Source organism: Arvicanthis niloticus, chromosome 30, assembly GCF_011762505.2.
Source record: "Arvicanthis niloticus isolate mArvNil1 chromosome 30, mArvNil1.pat.X, whole genome shotgun sequence".
NCBI lineage: Eukaryota > Metazoa > Chordata > Mammalia > Rodentia > Muridae > Arvicanthis > Arvicanthis niloticus.
Window position 1 is genome coordinate 7,150,180 of NC_133438.1, and position 14,999 is coordinate 7,165,178.

At 41.9% G+C, this 14,999-nt stretch overlaps 1 protein-coding gene across 1 annotated transcript in view; it reads left to right on the top strand.

The window, feature by feature from the left end:
* Positions 1 to 7,930, top strand: part of LOC143440899 (T-cell-interacting, activating receptor on myeloid cells protein 1-like) — a 17,937-nt gene extending 10,007 nt beyond the window's left edge. Inside the window, exons 4-8 of the mRNA XM_076927817.1 lie at positions 1,038 to 1,073; positions 1,190 to 1,480; positions 2,343 to 2,639; positions 6,016 to 6,154; positions 7,442 to 7,930. Coding sequence (XP_076783932.1) covers positions 1,038 to 1,073; positions 1,190 to 1,480; positions 2,343 to 2,639; positions 6,016 to 6,154; positions 7,442 to 7,469 — 791 coding nt within the window. The 3' untranslated portion in view covers positions 7,470 to 7,930. The remainder of the gene's footprint in view (positions 1 to 1,037; positions 1,074 to 1,189; positions 1,481 to 2,342; positions 2,640 to 6,015; positions 6,155 to 7,441) is intronic.
* The last annotated feature ends 7,069 nt before the right edge of the window (positions 7,931 to 14,999 follow it).

A 14,999-nucleotide genomic window follows, 5' to 3' on the forward strand; every position in this document is an offset into this window, starting at 1 on the left:
TCTCTTCCCCCTCTCTCCCCTTTCCCCTTCTCCTCCTCTCTCCCTCTCTTCTTTCTTTCTTTCTTTCTTTCTTTCTTTCTTTCTTTCTTTCTTCCTTCCTTTCTTTCTTTCTTTCTTTCTTTCTTTCTTTCTTTCTTTCTTTCTTTCTTTCTTCACTTTATATCTCAATTGCAGTGCCCCTTCCTTCCTTTCACACTGCGCTCCTTATCCCCCTCCCCCTCTCCTCTGAGAAGGTGGAGGACCCCTGGATACACATCAAGTCACTGTAGGACTAAACACATCGTCTCCTTCTAAGGCCAGACAAGGCGTCCCAGTTAGGAGACTAGGATCCACAGGCGGCAACAGTCAGGGACAGCCCCTGCTCCAGTTGTTGGGGGACCTGCATGATTTCTAGTGCTCTTCCTCTTTTTCATTTTGGGATAGAGGTGATTCATTGATGTCTGACTCTTCTTATTTCAGGTATCACATGCCCAATCACTCATTCATAGTTTGGGAATAAATGTCCTAAAGTCATGTTACCTAAAGCACCAGTGAGCCATTACTATAAGGGTTACCCTGTTCCAAGAGACTTTCAGGGGACCCCCCCACCCCAGCAAATGAAAGGCATTTCTGCCATTAGGAAGAAGCCAGTCTTACACCCAAATCTATAGAAATTTCCCAGTGTCTTGCATAGCTTCTGTCTATTCCTGGAGTGGAGGTTGAAATGCACACCCTGCTCTAACAGAAGTGGTGAGAATAGGTAGAAACTGGGGATAGAATGAATGTGAGATTAAAAGGATTTGTGGAATTTTGGAGACCTGAGAAGCACTGAAGTATTAGAAGTGGAAGCAGAGAGGTGGCAGAGGAGAGTCGCAGGCAACAAAGGAGGTGCTAAGTTGGCCTAAAGCCAGAGTCGCGCTGTGGGAGCTTGTAAACCCTGAACCTATTAACTCAGGGTCTGAGTTTAGCCAGAACCTCTGGGGTGTTCCTCAGAATCAAGGTTGATAACGAGGTGCCTCTCAGCAGACACCTGTACCTCATTCATGACTGTTTTGCAGATCGAAATGTTAGCCAAACAGACACAAAGAGAAACGGTAAGTGACTCAACACACCCACTCTGGGCTTTCATCCCAAATGTTCTGTTTCCTTCCTGGGCTTCCTGGGAGCAGGTGGATGTGTCAGATCCAGACTGATTTTTGCTTCCCTCCAGATTCCCTTCCCAAACCCAGCCTCAGTGCTTGGCCCAACTCAGTAGCCTCAGAGAATAGCAATGTGACCCTGCAGTGTGTGAGTTCCACCCCGGGCATACGGCTCACTCTCAGAAAGGGAGATGTTATTTTGGATTCCAGACTTCCACATCATTTGACACAGGGGACAGCTGAGTTTCGTCTGACTAACCTACGGCAGGCGGACGCTGGATATTATACTTGTGAATACTATCTAAAGGAGTCCCCTGATAAAATCTCATCTTCCAGTGACAGTCTCTTACTATTGGTCACAGGTGAGGAGAGGCTGCCTCAGAATGACATACAGTGATTATCAGAAAAGGGTGATCGAGGAACGAAGGGAATGTAGGTAGGGAAAAGGAGTGTCTTTTAGGGCTGGTGAGAGGACTTGGCTGGTGGAAGCTTTGGCTACCACATCTGACAACCCAATGTAACCCACAAGGTGGAAGGAGAGACACACCCACAGATTGCCTGAGACTTTTGCATTCATGCTCTGGTATGTCACCTTCCCAATAAGTAAATAAAATAGTAATTTTAAAAGAGGTGTCATCTGAAGAGTTGGAGAGTTGAGGAGGACATGAGTTTAAGAGGATGAAATTGAATACCCCAGTTTTCCTGAGATCTGTAGGAGTAAAAAAAAAAAAAGAAAAGAAAAGAAAAGAAATCTGTGTTCTGTGCTGGTCCCACACAAGAATGATTTTATCAACAATAAAGTCAAGGGAAGAAAAGGGCTTACAGGGTCATACTCTCTATGACTAAACTATTGGCTATGGGTAGACTCAGAGAGAGGGAGTACCCTCTGCTGAGCCCCAGTTTCCAGCATATCGCTCCAAACCAATAGTCACACAAATGGCTCTGGTTAGTCTTGGTGGGTCCTCAAACAAAATGAATGGGAATGAACACAAGAGAGATTTATTGGGACGAAGAAGGCATTGGGGTTGCTGGAAATGGTCAGTATGTAATGTGTACATGTACAAAACTGTCTAAAAACAAATTGAATTAATAAGAATATGTCTGTTAAGAGTCAAGATAGACTGTTGGAACGATTAAGCATTAGCAGGACCCTTGCAGGACAAGAAGAATGAATATAGGACTCCAGGCTTCACCCCTTGTCTTCGGACTTTGTTTCTCTTTCAGGATACTTGTATAAGCCTTCCCTCCGAGTCTGCCACTCGGGCCTGATAACCACGGGAGAAAAGGTGAACCTACAGTGTCAGAAGCCATACAATTTGACAGACTATAAAATGTTCGCTCTGCTAAAGGAGGGAACTTCATCGCCCATACAATTTCAGGACTCAGAAAGCGACATAGTGGATTTCACCCTTCAGAATGTGACACTCAATGACACAGGAAGGTACAGTTGTGTGTACCTTCAGACAGGACCCCCTTTCAGAGCCTCGCATCCAAGCGACTATCTTGCAATCTCAGTGGCAAGTACGGATTTTATCATGGCAAGAGGATTTGTTTCCTAATAATTTATTATCATATTATTATTATTATAATATATTTATATAATATGTATTCTATTATATAATTATATAACAGTCACATGTTATATAATATACAATATTATATGTCACATATATGTTGTCAATATTATATTATGTTTTATATTACATAATTAATATTACATATTATAGATTATAATATTATATTATGTTTTATATTACATATTACACATTACATAATTAATATTATATATTATAGATTATATAGATTATAATATAAATAATATATAATTTATTATACATGATGTATTTCTGCTTTCTGCTAAAAGTCGGCTCCCAACATAAATTATATGTAATACAAATTATATAAAATATATGTATACATTATACATAATTACATTATAATACAAATATATAACTATGTATATATATGTATAACCATATTATACATGAAAGATATAATTATATATTATATAATTGTGTATAATATATAAGTATATATAATATATAGTATAATTTATGTTATAATATATTATTATTATTATAGTTTATTCCATAATTTAATTACTTCATCACTTGTACTCTTTTTTCTCTCTTTTAAAAAAGATCTATTTTATTTTCGAAAATTATGTGTATGTCTGTGTGTGGGTATATGCATGTGAATGAGGACAGGACAGGGCATTGGCTTCCCTGGAACTTGAGTTACAGGTGGTTTTGAGTTACCTGATATAGGTGCTGGGAACTGAAATCAGATCTTTGCCAAGGCCTATATATTCAAATGTTTTCCCCTAATATTTTCAGCTTCAGTTCTTACATTTAGGTCTTTAATTTATTTGGAGTTAATTTTTGTGTGGGGTGAGACATAGGGATTTGGTTTCATTCTGTACGTGGGGGTCCAGGTTTCCCAGCTCTTGTTGAAGAGGGTACCTTTTCTTTAATGTGAATTTTTGGCATCTTTGTCAAAAAAAGAGGGGATACTGCAGCTGTGTGGGTTTATATCTGGGTTACCTGTTGTGTTCCATTGTTCTTTGTGTCTGGTTTGTTCTATTACCATATTGCAATAGCTTGTTGTTGTTGTTGTTGTTGTTGTTGTTGTTTGAGACAGGGTTTCTCTGTGTAGCCTTGGCTGTCCTGGAACTCACTCTGTAGACCAGGCTGGCCTTGAACTCAGAAATCCGCCTGCCTCTGCCTCCCAAGTGCTGGGATTAAAGGCATGCGCCACCACCGCCCGGCTGCAATAGCTCTTCCTGAGTGAAGCAGAGATTCAGTGTTCCAGGGGCTCGGATGTCAGGTGAAAGTTCTGCTGTGCTCAATGTGGCATTTTGTAGTCTGAGGAGAGGTGCTGATCTGCCATGGATTTTGGTATTCTGTGAATATCTTTTGGTCTAACGTTTTGCTCATAAAACTAACCCCTAAAGTATCAAAGGAGATGAGGGGAAAGGAAATCAGGGAAGGTATAGAAATGAGATAAAATAAAGGAGAATAATAAAATAAAGTAACAAAATAAATAAAGGAGCCGAGCTAAGGCAGATGGTTGTTTGAATGAGAATGGCCCCCCCTAGGATCATGCACTGGAATGCTTGGTCTCCAGTTTGTGGAAGTGTTTGGTAAGGATCAGGAGGTGTGGCTTTGTTGGAGAAGGTATGTCATGGAAGACGAACTTTGAGGTTTCAAAATCCCAAGCCATTTCTAGTCAGCTCTCTCTGCCTCATGCTTTTGGGTCAAGATGTGAGCTCTCGACTACCACTTGAGCACCATGTTATCATTCTCCCCACTATGACAGTCATGAACTCTAACCCTCCCATACTGTGAGCCCCAAATTAAATACTTTCTTTTATGAGTTAGCTTGATCACGGTGTCTTATACAATATTAGGAACCCTAGCCAAGACAGGCAGTATCCTAGTCAGCCTTGATTTTCAACTTGATTCATTTGAGAGTCATCGTATTTCTGAGAGGCCTCAATTGAGGAATTTCTTAAATCAGGCTGGTTTGTGGGCATGTCTGTGAGGGATTGTCCTAATTATTTGTTGATGTAGGAAGACTCCACTCACTCTGGACGACACCACTCCTCAGGCAGGTGGTCTGGAACTATATTTTAAAAAGCAGCTAAGCATGAGGCAGAGTGAGCCAGAAAGCAAGCTGGAATTTAGAGGTTTTTTTCCTTTAAAGATTTATTTTATGTGTGTGAGTATTTTATTTGTATATATGTGTGTATATACCACATTCATGCTAGGTACCCAGGGAGGTGAGAAAAGGGTGTTAAAGCTCCTGTAACTGGAGTTATAGATGGTTGTGTGTTACATGTGGGTGCTGGGAATTGAACCCAGGTCCTCTGGAACAGCAGCTAATGCTCTGAACCACTAAGCTATCTCTCCAGCCCTTCTCCATCATTCCTACCTTTAGTTCCTGCCCTGACTTCCCTTGATGGAGGATTGTAACTCACATGATGTGTTGGGAACCGCACTAGCCCCACGTTGGGGCAGCCAAAATAATGTTGGGGTCCACACCAGCCCCACATTGGGGCGGCCAAAAACGTTGCAGCCCAGGCAAAATGTTGAGGCCAGGGCCAACCCACGTTTGGGCGGCCACTGTATCCCGGCCCAAGCTGCCGCTCCGGTCCGTGGGTCGGGATTCAGCAAGAGCGAGGTTGAGGGCAGACTCTACCTAATGTCTAATGTGTCTGATTCTCTCTCTGATCTCAGTCTGATGTCTGGTTCTGTCTTCTATAGTCTGATTCTGATCTGTTCTGTCTCTGCCTTTTATATGTCTCACTTCTAAGCCATGCCTCTAAGTTACACCTTTAATCATGCCCTTAGGTCTTGTCTCTAACTCTGATCTCTATACTTCTAAGTCATACTCTTAAGTCACACACCTTTAATCTCACACACCTTTAATCTCACACACCTTTAATCTCACGCACCTTTAATCTCAAGGTATCTAAACCAAGATTATCGGAGTGTGCTCAGCTGTTGTAGGCTATTGTAATCCAAGTCTCATGTCAGGGTATATGGCTCAAGATGGCTGCAAAGCTGATAGCCGCTTTCTGCTAAAAGTTGGCCTCCAACAATGATGAGATAAACCCTTCCCTCCTGCAGGCTGCTTTTGGTCAGAATGTTTTTTATCATGGCAACAGAAAACAATGTAGATTAGACAGAATGTATATACGGAAAATAGGTTTAAAGAAAACCTCCATTCATTTCAACTCTCATCAAACCCTACATTTTGTGTAGAAGGCTTAAAATTGCAAAGAATGGACAGCTGCCCACTGGCAAAGTGGCTGGAATGAAGTCAGATCTGGTTGGTCTTTTTGGTGAGTATAGGTGCTCCTTACAAAGACTGTGGGTCATCTTCTCTCTTTCAGTTTCCCCCAGTGCCGTATCAAAATGTTATACCAAGTGCACTATCATTCGTCTGGGAATGTCCGCCATGTTTGTGGTGTTTATGGCAGTGTTCCTGGCTGAAGCCTGGAACAATCAGAGGGTGTCACTAAGCAGACCCAGGTAAAATAACAAATTTTTCCCTGTGTCACTGACTGTTGAGTAGGTATGAGGAATTTTTGACCACCAAATTAATGGAGCTATCATTGAAAAATAAAAAATTGTCAGGTGTGGTGTTGCACATCTTTAATCCAAGTACTCAGAAGGCAGAGGCAGGTGAATTTCTATGAGTTCCAAATTAGCCTGGTCTACAGACTGAGTTCCAGACCATTTAAAGCTACACTGTAGGACCCTGTCAAAACAAAACAAAACAAAACATAAAAACAAAAACAATAAAAAAGAAATAACACATTCTGCTATGATATAATTAAGCTTTGTTAATTACACATTCATCAACATGGGAAAAAGAATTAAGTAATTAATTGTATATTAAGTAGTTGCACTAATAATTAGATGATCACCACAAAGCAGCTCATGAACCTACTTATGAGGATTTACTTTTATAGAAAATTTCCATTATTCATTACTGTCACTGCACTGTACTTTTGATCACTACAGGGAGTTATCCAAACTTTCGGGTTTTCCGTGGAGACTTCTCATGGTTTTCCACATGGGCTCCCATATCATTTTATGTAGAGTATTTTACCATGTTGCATTATCCAGTTTGTTTTAGGCATAGATATATTTACTATGTCTTGATTACTAAGCAGTACAATGTCCTTTCCCATTAAATGTCAGCTGAGGCTTCAAATTTGTGAAATAAAAAATTACCCATGGGGCTAGAGAGATGGTTCAGGGGTTAAAAGCACTGACTGCTCTTTCAGAGGTCCCAGGTTCAATTCCCAGTATCCACATGGCAGCTCACAACTGTCTGTAACTCCAAGCAAGACCTGATACCCTCACGCACAGGCAAAATACCAATGCACATAAAATAAAAATAAATTAATTTAATGTTACACCACTGAGCAGCTAAAAAGCTGTTTTTTAAAGAACCTTCTACCTACTGTAGCTTTCAAATATCTCAAGTTGGAGAGGATGGGAAGTGGGGGTAGGGACCCCCTAGACTAGAATCTATGTTTGGAGACCTTATAAATTTAATATTTTTCAAGTAGTTGGCATGGCTTAGTGGGTAAAAGCACTTGTTGCTGGACCTGATGACCTGGTTTGATCCCCAGGATCCATGCACAGAAAGAGAGAACCAATTCCCACACATTATTCCCTGGTCTCCACACATATAATGTAGCACTCACATATTGGCACACATACACATATGCACTTGAAATAAGTAAAATATAACAAAAGAGTTAATACTTCTCAACCAAATTCAGGTCTAATCTTCTTTACCTACAGGCCCTACAGCATCCCAGGGCTACCATGAATCATTGGTCAAAGTGGACAAGTTGCCCTTCAGTTTTCTATGAAGCCTGCACTGCCTGCTCTTTGAAAGCTATCCTGGGATGGGATGACAGCTCCATCTCTTCACTCCTTTTATGGCACAGAGGACAGAACTGGGCATAGATGTTCACCAGATACTTCACTGTTTTACAATGACTACACTGAAAACAACTCCATTTTTTCCCTATAGACAGGGCATGCTGCCTAGAGCACAAACCAAAGCCTAGGTACTATGGATTTGTTTCTGTGTTCATAATTATGTTAGTATGATCTATAAGGCTTTATTTTACAATTTCTTTTAGAATGTATTTTTTGTACCTTCCTGGATATCCTTGGCACTATGCATATAGTATGCAAATTAGGTACTTTTTTGCAGTATATATTACATGTATCTAATATACAATTAATTGTAATGGTTTTGATAAATTATTGGGTTGATGCTGATGCTTTGTCCATTTTGTATATGTGTGTGTGTGAGTGTGTGTGTGTGTGTGTGTGTGCGCGCGTGCATGCATATGTGAATGTGAAGGCCAGTATCATGTATCTTTCTTTATTACTCTCCACCATCTTTTAAAAGATTTATTTGTGTGTGTGCGTGTGTGACATGTGTGAAGGTACCCATTGAAGCCAGAAAAGGTCATCAGACCCCCTGGAGCTGGAGTTACAAGCAGTTGTGAGCTATCTGACAATGAATGCTGGGAACTGAACCCAGGTCCTCTGGAAGAGCAGCAAGTGCTCTTAACCATTACTCTCTCTCTCTCTCTCTCTCTCTCTCTCTCTCTCTCTCTCTCTCATTCTCTTTTTCTCTCTCTCTCCATTCCTTCATCCTATTTTTTGAGGCAGGGTCTCTCACTGAACCTGGTGCCATTGATTTGCCAAGACCGGCTGAACAAGAAGCCCCAGACATCCTCCTGTCTCCTTCTTCCCAGCAAGGGATTACAAGGGCAGTTGGAACATCTGACTGCTTATGTGGATACTGGGGATAAGAACTCAGGTCCTCTCCACAGTCAAAGATGTGGAGAGAGAGTTCTTGGAGGTCTCCACTGGGCCCCTTCCCTTGAAGCTCTGGGAACTCAGTGGAAGAGGTGGACGAAGGATTGTGGGAGCCTGAGGGGTTGAGGACACCAGGAGAACACAAGGTCTGTGGGATCAACTAAGCAGGATTCTTAGGGGCTCACAGAGACTGAAGCAGAAATCTTGGAGTCTACATGAGTCTGCACTAGGTCCTGTGTATGTGTTATGGTTATTATTGGCTTGGTATTTTGGGCAGACTCCTGGCAGTGGGAGTGGAGGTGTCTCTGTCTCTTTTGTCTGCTCCTGGGATCCTTTTCCTCCTATTGTGTTTCTCAGCCTTGACGGGAGGGTCTGTGCCTACTTTTATAGTGTCTTGTGTTGGGTCAGTTGACATCCCCTGGAGGGCTGTTCTTTTCTGGGGGAAGAGGAGTAGGTGGTGTGGATCTGGGGGAAAGGAGAGGCGGGAGAGAACAGGGAGGAGTAAAGGAAGGGGATCTTGTGGTCGAGATATATTCTATTAAAAAGAATGCAATAATAATCCAGAGGGCAGCATTTGACAACCCTCCTTCCATTACATCTTCTGTACCCCCACCTCCTTGATTTGCCTGTGCCCTGTCTTTTTATGTGTGTCACGTCTTTGTGTGTGTGTGTGTATACAGTTAATTAATTTTATGTATGTTAGTGCTCTGTCTCTATGTACACTTGCATGCCAGAAGAGGGCATTAGATCCAAATATAAATGGTTCTGAACCACCATGTGGTTGCTGGGAATTGAACTCAGACCCTCTGGAAGAGCAGCCAGTGCTCCTAACCACTGGGCCAGCCCCTGTTGGTGTCCCATCTTGATCTCCAATTCTGGTATCATCATGCATCTTGAATATTCACAGTCAGATACTCCTCTCTGATCTTGATACTGCTATCTGCTTATCTTCAAGAGGAAGAACCACAAGGCCCAAGAACTGAAGCAGCCTGGAGTGACTAATGCTCAGCTGGATGCCTGAGCTGTGAGTGAGATCCCTTAGTTAGACCAGGCAGCCTCATGATACGTGTGTGCTCTCAGTTCTGCAGAAGCACAGGAATTGCTAAAGCCTGGGGGAAGGCATCAGATGAAGAAACAGGGGTGGGCCAGAGGCCACATTGGGGTTCCCTTTCTTGAAATTTCTAATGAAGACTTGTTTCCTTCTTATTAAAAATATTTATTTACTTACTTACCTTTCAAGAAAGACCCTTATTTTTAAGTATGTGTGTTGCACAGCACTATCCTTATGAGCTCAACTACCACTATCTGTAGCCGCCTGCGGCCAGGGATCAACTGGGCTTACCTGAAAAAGGGGCAGGAAATGAGGAAAGGGATGGAGGGCAAGAAGAGATGAAGCCAAGACAAAGTTCTCTGATCAAGGCTCAAAGTTTAATGTTCAGCTCTCAATTTAAAGGGGAAGGCCCCACCCAAACCCTTTTTCGGTTCAGCCAGAGATGGGTGGGGGAAATTAGTTCTTGGTCACTCTGGAGATATCTCAAGGTAAGCCCAGGGTTCTTCTTCTAAGTTCCGAGCAGCCAAGGTGGGTAACTCCACCTAGATCCTATCACTTGGTCTGTTATGGTAAACAAGGTCTTTCAGGCCTGCTCAAGGCTGGGGGAAGGGCACAACTATTTTTGTGAGGTCAAGAAAAAAAATATTGAATCTGTGTTTGGTGACTGTTGACTTTTTCCCATAGAAGGAGAGTTGGGGAGGGTCATGGCATTCTTGCCTGAGTATCCACTACCTCAAACTAGGTTTATTCTGTCTTAATTGCACGTGGCTTTAGTTGGGGGCTAGAAGGATATAGGTTGGGAAGGACTATTGAGGTGGCACCATCTATGCAGCCATCAATCAGGAAGTCCTCACCAAGCTGGGTGAAGATCTTACAATATGGTTGCTTTAAGGTCACTCATGCTCCTGCCCATAACCCTTCATCCATTGCTCTGTGAGTAAGCTTAACAAACTCACTGATTCCCCTAGAGCAGTGGTTCTCAACCTGTCTAATGCTGCGACCCTTTAATGCAGTTCCTCATGTTGTGCTGACCCCCAACCGTAAAGTTGTTTTCACTGCCACTTCATAACTGCAATCTTGCAGCTGTTATGAATCGTAATGTAAATATCTGATATGCAGGATATCTGATATGGGACCCGCAAAGGGGCTGTGACACACAGATTGAGAACTGCTGGTCTAGGGTGAGCTTTGGTGGAATCGCACTTCAGTTTGTCGCTGGGACCTTAAGAAGTGGGTAGATGCTGTTTACCACTTTCCCAGAGAAGGAATTTTAGCAACAAATCTGCATGTGACTGTGTGTGGGTCTACATGCGTACATGAGTGTAAGTATGGATTTACAGGTTGTGAGCCACTCTGTGTAGGTGCTGGGCACAGGTCCTCTTCAAGAACTTGAGTGTTCTTTTCTTTGTTTGTTTTTTCCTGCCTGCATATATACCTGCATGCCAGAAGAGGGCACCAGACCCCACCATAGACTGTGGCTGTGAGCCACCATGTGGTTGCAGGGAATTGAACTTAGGACCTCTGGAAGAGCAGTCAGTGCTCTCAACCTCTGAGCCATCCCTTCAGTCCCCTGAATGTTCTTTAAGGCTGATCAAGCCCTACAGCCTTAACCCTGAACCTCTAATCCCTCTGTCTCCATCTCCCAAATTCTGGGATTACTACCATGCTGACTGTATGCAGTGTTGAGAATCAAACCCAGGGTCTGTGCTTTCTAAGCAAGCATTCTAAGTACTCACCTATGTTTGTATCCTAATTTTCTAAAATGAGTGGTATCATTAACAAAGCAAACTGTACAAATCTTAGGACACATTTTAGGGACATTATAGCCCTCTACCTAGAGATGTATGGCAGTTGGCTTTTTGTTTCTGTAATAAATACTCAGGATAAATCAACTTATAAAAAGGAAAGTTTCATTTTTGCTCGGGGTTTCTGAGGTTTCAGTCTGATTGGTTGGTACCACTGTTTGGGGCCTCTGTGGAGACAGCTTATCATGGCAGAATTAGATGGTGAAGAAAAGCCAGTTTTCTTGTGAAGAGAGAAAACAGAAAAAAAGCTAGGATATTGCTAGCACCTTCAAAGGCACACTTCCAGAGACTCAAGACCTTCTATTAGGCCCCACCTTTCAAAGTTGCCTGATCTCTTAAGCTGAAAATAGCCATACCGAGTCCAAACTATGACGTTGTCTGACTATCTATCTATCTATCTTTTCTTCTATTTGTTTCTCATCATCCATCTATTAGCTATCATCCGCCATGCCTATCTATTATTTACCAGATCTTTTTCTCCCACCTTGGTGTACACATTGTGTAGATAAAAACTAGACTCTTGTAGCACTCCTAAAAGTTCTCTTGGCCCTCCTCTCTCCAGTCAGTTTCTGCTTCCTCTTAGATAATCTATTCTGGATTTTTCTGTGACTGAGTTTTGCCTGCAGTTTCCCCGTATAGCTAGAGTTGGACCACATGCATTCTTTTTTTTTTTCAAAACACTTTATTTATCAATATTTGTATAAACATATATACTTATACACATGCATATATAAACAATAAATAATAAGATGTATTTAAAAAGTATGAGGGGTTGGGAAAAGTGGGAGGAAGGAGAGAAAGGGGAAAATTATGCAAAGACAGTGTTCATATATGAAATTCTCAAAAAGGAATCCAGTTTTTTAAAAATGTTCAACAGATCAACTAGCATTTTACAATACGAAAATAAATATGACCTATAATTATGTTAAAGGACATTTTAACTCACTACAAACTTTGAAGTTTAAAATGAGATCAATAAAAATCTTTTTACCCAGCATACTAACAAAAACCACAATAACGTTTTATAATTCAAAGTATTTCTAAGAACAAGAAAATAGATTGTCAGGAGGAGCTAAGTCAGCGAAACCAGGGGTACACTGTGGGTTTGTTTGTTTGTTTTTTTTTTTATCAAATCATAATTTTTACTTTTTAACATGGGGGTTATAAACACAAAAATGCAAGATGTGGGGAAGGGGATGACACAGGAGCATAGGTGTTCAGGGGGAGTACAGATATCTTTCAGAACAGGGTATCAGCTGGGTGAAGGTTCAGGGGTCAGGTCACTATGACTCTGCCTATGATTCACTTGTCCTTATCTAATTTGGTACTATCTGCCAAAGGCTGCCTATTTACAAGGTCTATGACTACTCAGGCTGGTAGATTTCCACAAAAGCTGCCTGTTTACAATAGTTTATAGCCCTCTGTTTCAGTGTTTTTTCCATAGAGACCCAAGACTTTGTGTTAGCAGGCATGTAAGTCAGGCCTATTGCTGATTTTAGACTTTCAGTAAGCTGAAACAAGCCCTTCATTCCCTAAGTTGCTTTCGAGCATGGTGTTTTAATAGCAGCAATAAGAACTGCAAATAAGCCAGGGAGTGGTGGTGCACACCTTTCATCCCAGCACTCAGGAGGCAGAGGCAGGTGGATCTCTCAGTTCAAGTCCAGTCTGCCCAATAGAGTGAGTTCCAGAGAAGTGCACAGAGAAGTGCGCTCTCTCTCTCTCTCTCTCTCTCTCTCTCTCTCTCTCTCTCTCTCTCTCACACACACACACACACACACACACACACACAGAAAAGAAAAGAAAAGAAAAGAAAAGAAAAGAAAAGAAAAGAAAAGAAAAGAAAAGAAAAAAGAAACTCTAACTAAGCAAAGGTAGGGTTGGCTCTCCCCCCCCACCTTCCCTCCCTCCCTTCCTCCCTTCTCCTCCTCCTCATCTTCTTCCTCCTCTTCCTCTTCCTCCTCCTCCTCCTCCTCCTCCTCCTCCTCCTCCTCCTCCTCCTCCTCCTTCTTCTTCTTCCTCCATCTCTCTCTCTCTCTCTCTCTCTCTCTCTCTCTCTCTCTCTCTCTCTCTCTCTCGCTGAGACAGGGTTTCTCTGTGTAGGCTAGCTATCCTGGAACTTGCTCTGTAGACCAGGCTAGAGATCTGCCTGTCTTCCTCTGCCTCCTGGGTGCTGGGATTAAAGGAATGTCTCAACACCTACCTCTTTTAATTCTTTTTTTCTTTTTGACAGAAGCTTTCTCAGGGTGTAAGTAAGGTTAGGTACTGGGACAGTCTACAACCCCAAAGGCAACTTGGGCTAGTGGTTTCTGGATGCTTGGTTACATGAACTTGGAGAGTGAATTTCACAGACAATGTGTTTGAAGGGCTTTGTTTTTTTTAGTTTAATGTTTTCTTTCTGATAAGATCATACTGGAACACTGCATCTGTACCACTCCTGCCCACCATCTCCTTCCAACTCCTTACATGTCTGACTTCCCAATCCATGATCTCTTCTTTAATTACTGTTGCATATATATATATATATATATATATATATATATATATATATATATGTGTGTGTGTGTGTGTGTTTGTATGTGTATGAGCATATATATGTATATACACACATATGTATGTACATACATATATACACATATATTGAGCAAATATATACATATATCATATATAGGTGCATATATACATGCATATACACACATATAAACATATAAACACAAACACACACACATATATATATATATATATATATATATATATATATATATATATAACCTACTGAGTCCATGTCGCTTTACTTGCATGGATATTTGTTTAGGAATGACCACTTGGCATTGGACAACCTATGGGGGAGCTCATCCCTGGAAGAGACTGATTCTCCTCAGCACCCATTTGCCATCTGTATGTGACACCAGGTGGAGACATGAGGAGTTTTATCATAGACTTATTTTTATTACATTTATTGCTGGGCAATTGTGGCGCACACCTTTAATCCCAGCACTTGGGAGGCAGAAGCAGAAGGATTTCTGAGTTCGAGGCCAGCCTGGTATGCAGAGTGAGTTCTAGGACAGCCAAGGCCATACAGAGAAACCCTGTCTCGAAATACAAAACAACAACAACAACAAAAAAGAATTATTTATTTGTTTTATGTATATGAGCACACTGTAGCTGTCTTCAGACACACCAGAAGAGAGCAGAAGATCCCATTACAGATGGATGTGAGCCACCATGTGGTTGTTGGGAATTGAACTCAGGACCGCTAGAAGAGCTGTCTGTGCTCGTAACCCTAAAGCCATCTCTCCAGCCCATCGATTAAAGGCAAGAGCCAGCATGCCGATCTTCCCCCATGGGATCTTGATACCATCAGGAGTATGTTAACTTCTTTTCTCCCCAGTTTCCTACAAGGCTCATGCCCCTTCCCTGGAGGAGAAGTAATGACCCAGACAATGTGACCCATGGTCCAGCAGACATGGTGACTTATGAAGCTTGGGGATAGGGAAGAACATTGGAAAGGTTTGGGGGAGTTTATAGGACTGTAAGCTGGAACAAGCTGATGGAACCCTTGGAATAAGAGCAACAAGATGATAATGGTCAATCCCAGAAACAAGATGAAGCTACAGTTCAGAGTAGGAAGCACGCAGCTCCTGAGAGGGAGACCCCAAGTGGTAAC